General features: G+C 43.2%; 1 protein-coding gene across 1 annotated transcript; it reads right to left on the bottom strand.

Annotated features, from left to right (window-relative positions):
• Positions 1 to 238: 238 nt before the first annotated feature.
• On the bottom strand, positions 239 to 10,992 carry mmp23ba (matrix metallopeptidase 23ba). Its single transcript, XM_033629121.2, has 8 exons — positions 10,522 to 10,992; positions 4,768 to 4,904; positions 3,803 to 3,942; positions 3,153 to 3,320; positions 2,850 to 3,014; positions 1,838 to 1,948; positions 681 to 807; positions 239 to 598 (listed from the first exon to the last, which is right to left on the bottom strand). Exons 1-8 carry the CDS (start codon positions 10,654 to 10,656, stop codon positions 424 to 426), a joined length of 1,158 nt encoding a protein of 385 aa, XP_033485012.1. The 5' UTR covers positions 10,657 to 10,992; the 3' UTR covers positions 239 to 423.
• Between the last annotated feature and the right edge of the window lie 1,847 nt (positions 10,993 to 12,839).

The following is a 12,839-nucleotide window of genomic DNA, read 5'->3' as shown; positions in this document are numbered from 1 at the left end:
CAATTTGACTGTATCTGAGAAGATACTCCTATGCACCCTCCAACTTGGCAATTTTAGCACCCCAGGAACCCGTGGGCGACCTTGGACCATCACTTCTTTAGCAGCAAAAGCTTTGAAGAAATCCAGGCTCGATGAACCCAGAGTATAAGTTATTGTCCTAAACTTAAGGATCTTTCATCACCAAATAAAATGGAAACCACAACCTCTGTCATGAACATCTTTTCACAGTCAGGTGGTATTTTCACTAGAATTCTACTTGTCACGGAACATTTATTAAAACGCACGTACACAATGACAAGGATAGACAGTCGTATTTGGAAGATACAGGAAAGACAGTTTAAAAAACAGAAATATGTGCCCTAGTGAATGAGGTCTCCATGTGACCGTGTGAGTTTATGTGTCCTGTTCAGTGTGCAGAGGCCCTCAGAAGCGCACACGCACTCTCCATGAGTAGTTTGTTAGAACTTTGTCTTTTTTCTTCACGATGCAGGTGTATGTGCCTTCGTTGATGGCGTTGGCCACTATAGTGATGTGGTCGTCTTTCAAGGAGATGTAGTTGGGGTGAGAGTACTCCAGCAGCTCCCCGTCCTTGTACCAGCTGAAACAGGAGTCAGACGTTCAGTGAAATTGTACTGTAGCGTCACTGCAATTAGGTGGACTGATTAAAGAGAGGTACTCACTATACTTTGCCTTTCTTTGATGCTATTTTCTTCCCGCAACGAAAAGTGAGCTTCTTGCCCTCGACGACCAGCTTGTGTTTGGTCCTCGGGGGTGTCGGGGTAGGAGCCACAGTGGGGAAAGGAAATTCTGAAGAGGATTAAAGAAAAACACTTAGAATGATGTTCCAAAATAAGACACGCAAGGATCCTTAATGATCCTAAAATGATCATGACCGTACAACAACCATCTGAGAGCAATGAAGAAGAACAAACGGTCATCCTACACCTCAGTGTACTTCACAGTCTGGAGATGTTACAACTTTCCCTCGCTGAAACTCTGATTACCGTCGCAATTTTTGATACAAACCTTATCACGTCAGACACTTAATACGCTTTTCACAACCCCTGACCTGCCGGCGCCGCGGCTGTCTTATCAATATAATCTCTCCCATCTGGTTTCTGACAAACACAACAGGCCGCCTTGTGATCAACTCAAAGTCTGCTTAAAAAACAGTCGCTCTCGTTAATGCCGCAAAAATCCAAATTGACCTTGTGTGTCTCTAACCCTCAAGCCACAGTCTGAAATTCCAGCGGTTTGGAGTCACTCAGGAATTTTCCACAGCCGTACAACGTCTCCCAATCAACAATGAGGAACAGATTATTGCGAGCCAGGAATCGTATCCTCTTGCCTCTCTCCACACTGTCCCTTGTTGCTGACAAAAATCTCAGAAAGCCACAACAATCTATGGGCTGTGATGCTTAAGAGGAGCCATTTCCTGTTGTGCAACAGCAGACCTGAGCACCAGCGCATCCCACGATAAATCTAAAGTGACTTAGGCTGTCAGATTGCTGATGTGTCATCAATACTTAGTGTGAAGACAGCTATCAACAGGTACATGCTCAGCTCTGTTAGTGTTCTGGGCTGAATCACACATTTCCTCCCTGGGGACGCTAGTATTCTCCAGGACTACACACAGACTCCTCCAGTGGCAAGTGTAATCTCCCTTCAAATCAGATGCTTGAAAACCCCCATCGCTGCTCTGCATGGCTGGACCTGTTGGCTCCCGTTGCTCCATTGGCAAACGGTTCACAGCAGCTCCTTACGCTGCTCAATTGAGAGAAAACTTTTTTTTTTCCTCCCCCTGGAACTGCTGCTGCTTTCTACTGCTGCGTCTTACCGTAACAGAAATCACAGCTGGAGGGGCAGTGCTTCTGCATCAGCTTACGCTTGCTGTCGCAATAGCCTTTCCGAGCCCAGGCCGGACAGATGAATAACCGGTCCAAACATCCTGGAGGAGAGGGGGAGATGGAGTGAGGAGGAGGATCAGACAAGTCAGCAGCAAAAGAATTTGGATCTCTGATCTCCTTTTTCTTCCAATGAAAATGACTCACCGTAATACACGCTAATGATGAGTCATGAGTAGTTTATACATCATTCATTAATGCCACGTTCAAAGACAACCACTGTGGTCTACTTTCTGGTTGATTGTGGCCAAAAACGGATTATAGGTTTTTTACAGCTGGCTCTTCATAAGTGTATCTAGACGTAATTCTTCTAATGCTGGAATTAGACCGCACAATATTTTTGCCTTTGGACATGGTCACTTAATCAGGTGAAGCCATCACTTAAGTTCTTGAATTCTTGCCCTGACTTGGCCGATCATACCCTGCCATCTTTTTTTGATGTGCAGGTGATTGGGAAGGTGTTGCCAGGGACCATTTTTACTGTTCGACTAGGCAGCACCAAGATTATTCCTCTTTAGCTTTGGCTTTTTAAACACTGAACACCAATGACGAAGTTGTCAAACTGCCTCAAGGCTTCTCAGACACTGCGCCAGTCGTCTCCCGCTATGACAGACAACTCTTTTCATTCCTGACACCCTACGTCTGTCAGGTCGGGTCATCAGGCCTATTATGTAGTCTGATCCCCGCATGACAACTGGATTTGCTGTTTAGGTCTTGAGGATGTTTTCCATTCATTCATCAAGCTTGAGTGGTTCACCGCTTGGATGAATTGCAAGATGTCTTCAAGACCAAATAAGTCCATTAGCCTTTGACTTACTGCTTCTGGACATCCTGTGTCCTGGATGACTCTCAACATTGTCAGATGTATTTACAATTGTCAAAGCCCAAAAGAAGAGCTTTCCACATTGTGTTCTGATAGAAAAGTAAGAAGGACTGAGTACATACCGTAGAGACGATGCAAACCCCACACCTCGTCCTGAGTGATTAGCTTGCGCCCTGTCAGAGTTGCATTCAGGTGCATTATAGCTTTCGGGTCCATGGAGTGCATGAGTCCTAGGACGTGGCCAATTTCATGAGTTGCCACATGGACAAGATCTGTCAGCCAAACCCCTGCAACATAGATACAGTCGATTATTTTCTCTTTCAGCTGCCGTGCACTCCACGAGCCGTCCAGCTCAGCGTCTGCTGCATCCATCACCTTATGGGTTAAATATTAGCAGTTTCAACAAACATGATAAAGACACATGCCTTTCTTCCAGCTAAAGCGCATGTTTCCCAGAATCCAGTATTCATGGTCGTCGAAGTGGATCTCGCCAGTTGGCGGGAAGAATGCATGAGCCAATTCTCCTGTGATGCCGTCGAAACAATGGTGCAAATAGGACTGCAGACAGTCTGTGTGGTTGGCGGGGTAGAAGCCTGCCAAGACAGAGAGAGAGAAAGAGAGACATACCTCAGAACCGAGAAGGGAAACCCTCACTCCGTTATTTGTGCTCTGCGTAGACAACAGCAGGGAGATGGTGAATTACAAAAGACAGAGCTTTTTCTTCAGCCTTCACCCCGCAGGATGACAACCATTCCTCTCACTGTCACTGAGAATTTATGCAGGACCCTGGAGTTTGCACCCAAAGGGACAGATAAAGCATAATTTAGACTGCTTCACCATGAGCTGACATGTATGGAAGTTGTTAAGCATTATTTTTTTCTTTGAGAATTATGAATCATGCTGAATATAATCTTGGTAATATAGTCGCGGTGGTGTGATTTAATACGTTTGGAGGCGAAGACATTTCTGCGATGACAGCACGGAGAGAAAAACAGTAATGACAGAGCAGAAGTCTGGAGTTCGGAGCCAAGGAACATCTGTTGGGGATTGATGCAGCCACATGCAGAGTACCCACCGATCTTCATGTCTGCTTCTTGGTCAGCTGGCACTTCTCTGAAGCTGAACGGCGAGACGTCGCTCCACATGCTAAAAGCCTTGGCGATGCCTCGGCGTGTGTCACTGGCATTTATGAGGTTTGTAGGGAAGGAGACCAACCTGCTCAGAAACAACAGCATTATGTAGTTAATACTGCTCTCTACACCTATTTTTGTACAGCAGAGGAATCTGCCAAAACACAATGGCTACTGTTCAGACAGAATTCCCACAAGCACTGCGAGTACAGCTCCATTACTTGATATTCTCTTATATCTCAACTAGGGTTAGACTGATATAGATCATTTTAATAAGAATCAGATAGTGATCAGCTGGTAACATCCACTGTCAACATGAAACAGATGAAGGTATTATTTGACGAATTCAGGAACGACTGAAATTTGGCTCACTTTTTTGTTTGTTCGCCAAAACCCAGTGGTTGCAACTTCTCTCTCTCTTGTTACATCCAAAAGGACTTTCTGTGATCATCTTTTTACAGCTCTGGAGAGAACAAAGTGTCACTGGGTCTTCTCCAAAAAGTTAGTCCAAATGTATATCCAAACGATTGCAGTGTGGGTGCAAAAGTGTCCATCATATACTTCTTTTATTTTCTGCCCTACCAAATGCAAGCAGAGAGTTCTGCAAGTAACTTCAATTGGTCCTACAACCTTCAGTTGTATGTGATATTGACTAGCTCTTCAATTTGGGGTAAACAATTCCATGAAGGTGCTGCTTATCCACACCAATCAGCATCTGATTTCATTTGCCAATGCCCACATCAACTGAAAACGATCTGTGCTCATGTTTTCCTGCCAAGATCAACACCAGTCTAATGCTGACTGGTGTTTTTCATCTGTTTCCTTTTATCTTCTTCTTCTTCTTTTTTTTTTCTTTCTTTTTTACAAATGTACTTTACTGTCGCCTAGAGGAAGAAATGCAAATAAATACTTGTATGTTAGCTTGAACTTGTCCCATTTGAGATTCTCTGGGGTGAGGGTGTAGCGCTTGTTCCTGGAGAGGTGGAGCACCTGTGACCGGGCCTCTTTGCGGATCCCGATGAGCAACACAGTGGTGTAAGCTTCTTCCTTGGACAAAGAAAAACCTTCAATTAATCACCGCACACTGAAGTGAAGTTAGGAACTGGACCCTCTGAAGATATTAATGGGTCAGCGTGGATTAAAGCTGGGGGTGGCAGTTTTCTGGAAACCACCTACAGCTCTTCCCTCTCTGTCCTAAGCCCCACTCACCACAAGAGCAAGGGCATATCTACGCACTTCATACAGTAACCCAGTGTTTCCCATGGCTTATTGTATTTTACTGTAAAGCTCTCTTTCTGTTTATCAGACCACATATAAGACAAGAATTAGCTAGCTACCACACCCCGCTGTCCCTCCGCCAATTCCAGGGACAGACTTTGGTCAGCGACTGTAGCAACCTCAGTGGTCAGCGGACTGGTAGCCAGCGGCAGCACCGGGTCTAACCTGGCAGCAACAGAGTCATGGCTGACTGGTCCACCAGTGCTGCCTGCTCTCCTCTCGGTGAAGTGGCCTGTAGCAGTGGGGAGTGAGGCGGAGAATACTGTGATTCGAGGCTCTAGCTAATGTTAGCTACATAAACGGGAAATTGAAGCCATGGCCATGAGCCTTTAGCTACGGTTATCAGAAGGCTAAATTATTAGCAACATTTTCTCTCCAGCTCTGAAATGCTTTGCAGATATTGACATGTGTTTTCTTTCATTTATTGTCAGACTCTCTTTTCGATAAATCCATCTTTGTTTTTTGTATCCCTTTGCAGTGAAGGCAGTTGTAACCAGTGCTGAAATAGACACCATCTCTGCAGGATTGTCAACCATGGAATTAGGCTTTCACCGAGGGGATGAGCACTTGCAGGTGTGTTGTAGAATAGCCAATAGTAATGCCCGTTCTCTGAAATGACCTTTGATTGGCCAAAGTCTCCAGTTACTGGCTACAAAAGCCTGAGAGCAGAGCCAAGAGAAGGTGCCGAGGTTTCTCTTATTAACTGGAATTACAGTGTGCGCAAAGGTTGATGCCAATATTAGACTGCCTACCCAGCTTTAAACTTCCAAAAGAATTTGGTGAGATAAATTGTTTTATTTGTCATACAAATGCCTATACTACTACAAGCCCCTGAAAGGGTTTGACTTTTGAAGTAATCTTGTAATCTGTAATCTTGACAGCTACAACTCTATTCAGTTGCTGTTTGTCAGTGTCTTGCATCTGAATGTTACGTATTAGATATTCATGCGAGGACATTCCATCTCGTGGAAATGGGAAGTGGTCAGCAGTAAAAGTGTTTTCCAAACATAAAGTATGAGGCTGGATGTGATGCCCCTTTGGGAATGAGCAACATCGACTCCAAATCATCAAACCTGGATCCTACCATATTTTTTATAGCTTTGAAAGGCTGTCTATGGGTGCTTTGCATTTTAGCACTTTCATAAATATTCTGTAACTGAAGTGAGGTTGTGGTTTGCCTTGGCTGCAATATTCCATAACAGCGATCGCACCAGTTGATAAGATCTATAACTTTTTATGAAGATGGGTTTAAGTAATAAATCCACTCTCCAACAGTTGAAGTTGGGCTGTGATTCAGACACAAGGAGCCCTTTCTGTGCTTGAGAGCAGGAAGGCTTCCCGTCCCAACAGATAAATTTAAAAAGGATTTAAGGAGACGTGCATTAAAACTGAAAAACTGCTGAAGCCACATACAACTGCTCATGTATCTTGGATCTTGGTTTCTTTACAAAGGGCCATTTTACATATTCTAACCTTAAGTATGCGCTTGGAGACTGACAACTGTAAATACTGTAAATCAGGTGCAAGATGTGAGGGGATGAAGAGAGCCTGCCAACAACATACAGGTTGCAGCAGGAAGTGTAAAGGCTTCTATATGCTTCAGACTAAGCTCTTGTCACTGTTGGGAATGTCCTTTCAGAATCTGAAGTTCTTCCAGAGCAGACAATCCAACAAACACACCTACTTTATAAGTGTTTGTCCAGGTGTGTGGAGGTGTGAAAGCAGGTTGTTGCAAGTTATTTTTTCATTTTTCACACAACTACTGCCGACACTTTTACGTGAGTGCACAACACTGTGAATTCATTCGAGGAGAAACTGTTAGAAAGTGTGGACCATTATCCCCATCTGTGTGATTCATCGCGTCTCACTTGTCTCTATGACAGCTGGCTTTTTGCAGCCTTAAAGGAGTGCTTCGCCTGGAAAAAGACCATTTGTTTATCAGATACTCACTTGTTATCTTGAATTCGTGAAGAAAACTTTGTTTTTCTCACATGCCTCCACAGTGAGCAGAGAATCCAGAACAGGCGAACAATATTCAGGAATTTAAGTAATCACGATTCACATTTAACAACAGCAAAACTATATCAAAACAACTGTAACGAACTCACACACAACTCGTGCAATATAATCCAAGTCTCATTTATCCAGTTGTATGCTAAGTACTTTCTTAACACATGCATTTTTGCAAAACTTTCTGATTTAAATCACATCAGTATATAGCTACAGTTTCATGCACGGTCGAGTTGCATGCCTGGGCCCACGTGTGCATTTAAAATCTGCTCAAGCAGAGCTTATACACACGTAGTCAGTCACGCTCAGGACACACTACTTGTAGATGGAAGTATTTTATATTGTAACATTTTAGCGAAAATGTCAAGCCCCCAGAAAAAACAGCACCAGGCTTTGAAACCAGTTTTACATAGAGGCAAAATGTGGAATTACAACTTTTGGGTCCATCACATGATGGCAAGGGGCCCAGAAAGACTTTTTCCCATAGACTGACATTGTGAAAAAGACGTCCGTATATCAGTGGAAACATTTTTGTCACAACACATGCAAAATGGCACTTTTCACTATTTGATCCATTCAGTCTGATAACATTTGGAAAGTTTCAAAGAGCTGTGCGATAAAATAATTCTATCCCCATTCAAGTCAGTGGAGCGCTAAACCGGAAGTTAGCTGCTCAGCTAGCGAAAGTCACTAGTGCGCTTGCTCTGTGGGCCCCACAATGTGGAAGATCTGGGTAATTTCGTGCCGCGGAAAGAGAGGTTTTTTGGCTTCATTTTACACTGAGCAACTTTCATAGGAATGAACAGGAGCCCCACCTCCAACGCTGTATCCAGTTCTCTTTATGCATCCGTGGAAAATGCGTGTTTGGAAAGAGCATACAGCTGGATAAATAAGACTTGGAGTTGAGGTGTGTGAGAGTTTTGCTGTTGTTAAACTTTGCCCCTAGTGGCTTTAATTAATGAAGAATCTTCACCTTTTTTGGATTCTCCGTTCACCGTGGAGGCACGCAAGACAATCACAGTCTTCTTTGTGAACACAAGGTAACACATGGTGAGTAACTGTTACACAAATGGTTAATTTGCAGGTGAGATATTCTTTTCAGTGTGTCCATTCAGAACAGCTGTAAACACGGTCAGACAACACATGGTTAGAACTAGTTCATTTAAAGCATACCGAGGCCCTAATGATGTATACAATCCTATTATACTATGATTAATACACAGTAGATTGAAAAATCATTGCAGTGTAGTGTAGTCCCCGATCTCAGGGTCAAGGGATCACAAGATGATGAACAGGAAAGCAATAAAAACTTTTTTTCTGCTGCACAAAATCATAAAAATTTTGCTGACTTTTCTCAAATATTTCCCTTTTTCTTGTGAATATGATCATTTTACTTCCTCAGACGATAAAAATAATTCAAATATGCAACATGTGCTCCAGCACATGTTTTCTCACTGGGGTAAAGTGCTGAAGATGGAGCACAAACATCAAAGACACTCCTTTCACTTTGTATTCTACACCCTATCCTCTGGTTCCTGTTCCTGCTTCGCCCAGTCAAGACTAATAGATGCAGTACTTCCTTCATTTCCGTACCAAAATAGTGAAACGGGGGCAGCCAGTCTGGCAGGCTGTCCCACACTGCTGTTGAACTTGACGGCCCCTCTCGCTCTGATGTTAAATATAATGTTTCTGTATTGCATTAGACACACTGCTCATTGTTTTATGAACAGTTGCTTTCCTGACCCAAGTTAACACACTGGAGTCTTGTGTTCTGTGATTTATGAGGTGTTTAATGTAGTAAGGCCAGCGCGGTTCATCCAGTGTCGTGCCTTGTTATAGTCACTGCAAATCTAATCTCACACTTTGGCACAAATAGAGATGAGCCATAAACCGTGAGGGCCGAAACTAACGCGCTAGACTAAACCTTGAGGCAAGTGGTGAGCGCTGACTCGGAGGGCAAAAGATCTGAGGACAAATCCCAGATGATCCTGGGGGGAGTCTGGTGGTTGAACCTCAGTCCCAGAGACCGTTACAACAGGGATTACGATTTTCATCCTCAGTTTCAGAGAGATTCAGCAAAGGCTATTTTCTGCATATAATTCAACAAAGTAAAACATTCTGAATATAAGTAGATTACTGGTTTATAAAACAGAAAACTGTTATTTATTGAGATATAGTTAGCTAATAGGGGTTTTTATGCATGTTCTGATACATCTCATGATTTTGAGTCATGTAAATAGTGCATTATTTTCACTATAAATAAGAGAAAACACATTTAAAAATGCTCTTTGGCTGCATTTTGGCCAATTTAGACTCTAATGACTCTTTCTGCTGTAATTCATTCTGGTGGCCTATGAGAAGCTTATCTAAGGCAGTTATGTAATCCTCAGCAGCAGTCTTCTTGACTGACACATAATGAGTGTGTGGCAAAGGAAATGACATAAAGCTATCCCTCAGGCTCTGTATCACAGTGGGTGGGTGGCAGTCTGGAGGAACACAGTTATCCAATTGACTGAAGATATTACTGTACAGGGATCCATTCCATTGCCTAATGTAATTATGGTCTTCATCTAACTTCTCCACCTCAAGTGAAAATTAATTGAATCTGATGCCTACTGCCATGGATAAGCTATAACTGAGTGACTTCATGAGATGATGTCCAACTAATGATATATTTTAAGAAACCGGAGGAATGATTGAAATTGCATGGACAGTTCTAATGCAGGACTCAGAACAGTGACAGAAAATTATGTGAATGATGCTATACACTTGGCTACTTTGAAAAATCACTGACTGTTGATTCTAATTCTGACCTCAAAGTGATACCAGACCATACTTCATTTAAAAATGTTAGATTTTAATTTCATTTTACTGACTGTCAAATGTACACTGCTTGTACATACATAATAAGGCAGGTTTTAAATCTGGATGTACTCACGGTGAATTCGGCGTATAAAGATCCACCAAGTATCTCTTTGTTTCACTATAAATCAAATTTCTACATTTGAGTTCACAGCTACTGTATAAGGGCAAGACAGTGATTATACCTGAATCATTTACTCACAAATATTAGTTGCTGTTTGAAAGAAGTGCTGCCTCGTGTAATGAAATAAAGTAGGCTATACGCCGAATTGAAAAGTGGCGTTTAATAATCAAATATAATTTGAAGCCGTAGCTTTCGTACATTTTAGCTACAAGGAAACTTAGGGCAAATGTTAAGTCATGGAATTCTGAATGAAGTTTGGTGTTGGTTTTTCTTGTAAATGATAGAGGAAACAACTCACTTGTATAACTTTATAATTACAAACCAGACAGTATATTGGAGTTCACAGTTGCAGTCACAGTTCCTACACATCATGAAGTGGTCACAGCATACCTCTAACCTCCAGGTGGGAAACGCTGTGGACTGTTGCATCCCTGCGAACAGCAGACTGAGCAGCGCGGCAGCCAGCAGAGGAGCGAAGCCCCACTCGCCTCTGCGTAAACTTCTGGGAGTCTGACAGCACACCATGGCTGCGATATCACACCTCCAGGAACAAACCAAAAACACTAATAATCCCTCAAGCGAAGACTGCACAGGGTTACCATCTATGCCCGTGAACACTGCCTCTTGGCCATGGCACGTTTGGGCAGTGTGTTACTACGTGGGCAGCTTCTGTGTGCAGCAGCGCAGTTAAGCAATGCAGACTGCATCAGCTCTGCTCGGCTCTCTTCCGCACAGTGCGCCTGCCAGAAGGCTGGTTTCATATTACTGTAGATGGGGCAGGGGGTCAGTGTCGAGACGATCTAATGAAAACCAAACGCGCTCTGTCCATCAAACCACTTGTTGCAACCACCGGAGCTCAGCTAAAGCAGAATCAGATGGCTTCTTATTTTGAACATGATTTTCTGAGGTTTATGTAATGCTGCTGGAAAAAAAAAGTAGTTTGGTCTTCTCTGCTTAACCCACTGTGGCATGCACACACATTTTCAGGGCAGGGTAGAAAACAGAAAGGCATCACCCAGGATTGCTACACATAATTCTGTCACCAATCTAGTCAATTTAAAGGTCCCAAGGCTCCAAATAAAATCCAGTCTAGTGTGCAATCATATCAAACAAAGCAAGTTTTTTTTTAACTGTTTAGAGTTTTGTAAAGTTACAAAACTTTCCAGTTGTGTCTCCTCCCACTGTGACTTCCAAGTATGACATGGGCATTACAGGGGCTACAGTGAGTATACTGTAGGTTGCTTGCACTGGCATGGCAAAGTTGATTTAGTGAGGTGGAGTAGGGATTTCCGGCACAACTTCACCTCCTTCCAAGGTGCATGGAGAAGTAAAAAAGCCTGAAGAGGCAAAACTCTAGCAACAGCATCTATTACATCTTCAAAGTTGATTTAGTTTGCAGTACTGCTAGTTGTAGAGGGAACTCTGGGCTGCTTGGGTAAGAAACGGCATAGGTGTAGATTAAAGAAGGGTGGCACATGTGCATTCGCCCCCCTTCAATAAACACTTAAAAGTAGTAGAGGGCCTTTGTTATGACCATGTTAAAGACATTTGCACCATGAATTAATGCAGAAAGGAACAAATTGGTGCATTAAAATTCACCAGACTGCAGTTTGGCGCTCAACATTTTATGTTGGCGAGCATCTTAACCCCATTTTATACGTGCTTCTCCCCGCAATGTTGAAATAAAACTTACGCCCTTGAGTGACAGTCAGCCCTTGTGCACACCACTGCCTTCTACATAGTTACATCATTGTAGTAAAGGGTGGATAGGCCGCATCTGGACAATATTTTCTGGATTTTGCAGAAAGTGCACTGATTTGAGACCTTAATACAATCGCCAGAAATGAAAAGCTAACACTGGGTTATATATGAACTACACCATGGTCGTATGACTTCAACATTGCGACCACAACAAGGCTGTACAGCAGTGTTCAGTGTGATGACATTCTGTAGTCTCATGTACCCAATTGTTAGCAACTACTTTTTTAAGACATGGGGCGGCAGTAGCTCAGTCCATAGGGACTTGAGTTGGGAACTGGAGGGTGGCCAGCTCGAGTCCCCGTCTGGACCAAAAATATGGAGCGTGGACTGGTGGCTGGAGAGGGGCCATTTCACCTCCTGGGCACTGCCGAGGTGCCCTTGAGCAAGGCACCGAATCCCCCAATCGCTCGGGGCGCCTCACCAAGGGCAGCCCCCTCACTCTGACATCTCTCCACTTTGTGCATGTATAGGTCCTGTTTGTGCATGTGTGTGTCTTTCGGACCTGTGTGTAATTGACAAGCAAGAGTGAAAACATTGAATTTCTCCTCAGGGGGATTAATAAAGTAAATAAACTTAAACTTAAAGGCTTCAGACTTCTTGAGTCAGGTATTTACTGACATATCTTATGTCGCAGAGCAAAACGTCAAAGTCTCTTAAGCTTGTGTTAATCACACACCTTATTTTAGGCATCTGACTAAAATCCGTTCAAAAAAAGCCCTCTGACTTTGTGAAGAGGGAACTGGGAGTGCAAAAATGCAAACTCATTTCCAGGTTTTAGGACTCATCCCCCAAGCACTTACATAATCAGGTCCCTAAAACAGTAACTGCAATCTGGTGCCCTACAGTGTGACCATGACATTAACATGTTTATGTGTGTAAAAATATTGTCAGCACAGAGCAATACAGTGTGTGATCTTTTGCTGCTTTTCTGTACAATCTTGCTTGAG

Source organism: Epinephelus lanceolatus, chromosome 8, assembly GCF_041903045.1.
Source record: "Epinephelus lanceolatus isolate andai-2023 chromosome 8, ASM4190304v1, whole genome shotgun sequence".
Taxonomy (NCBI): domain Eukaryota; kingdom Metazoa; phylum Chordata; class Actinopteri; order Perciformes; family Serranidae; genus Epinephelus; species Epinephelus lanceolatus.
Note: the sequence above shows the minus strand (reverse complement) of the source record. Positions and strands in the feature narration are given on the sequence as shown.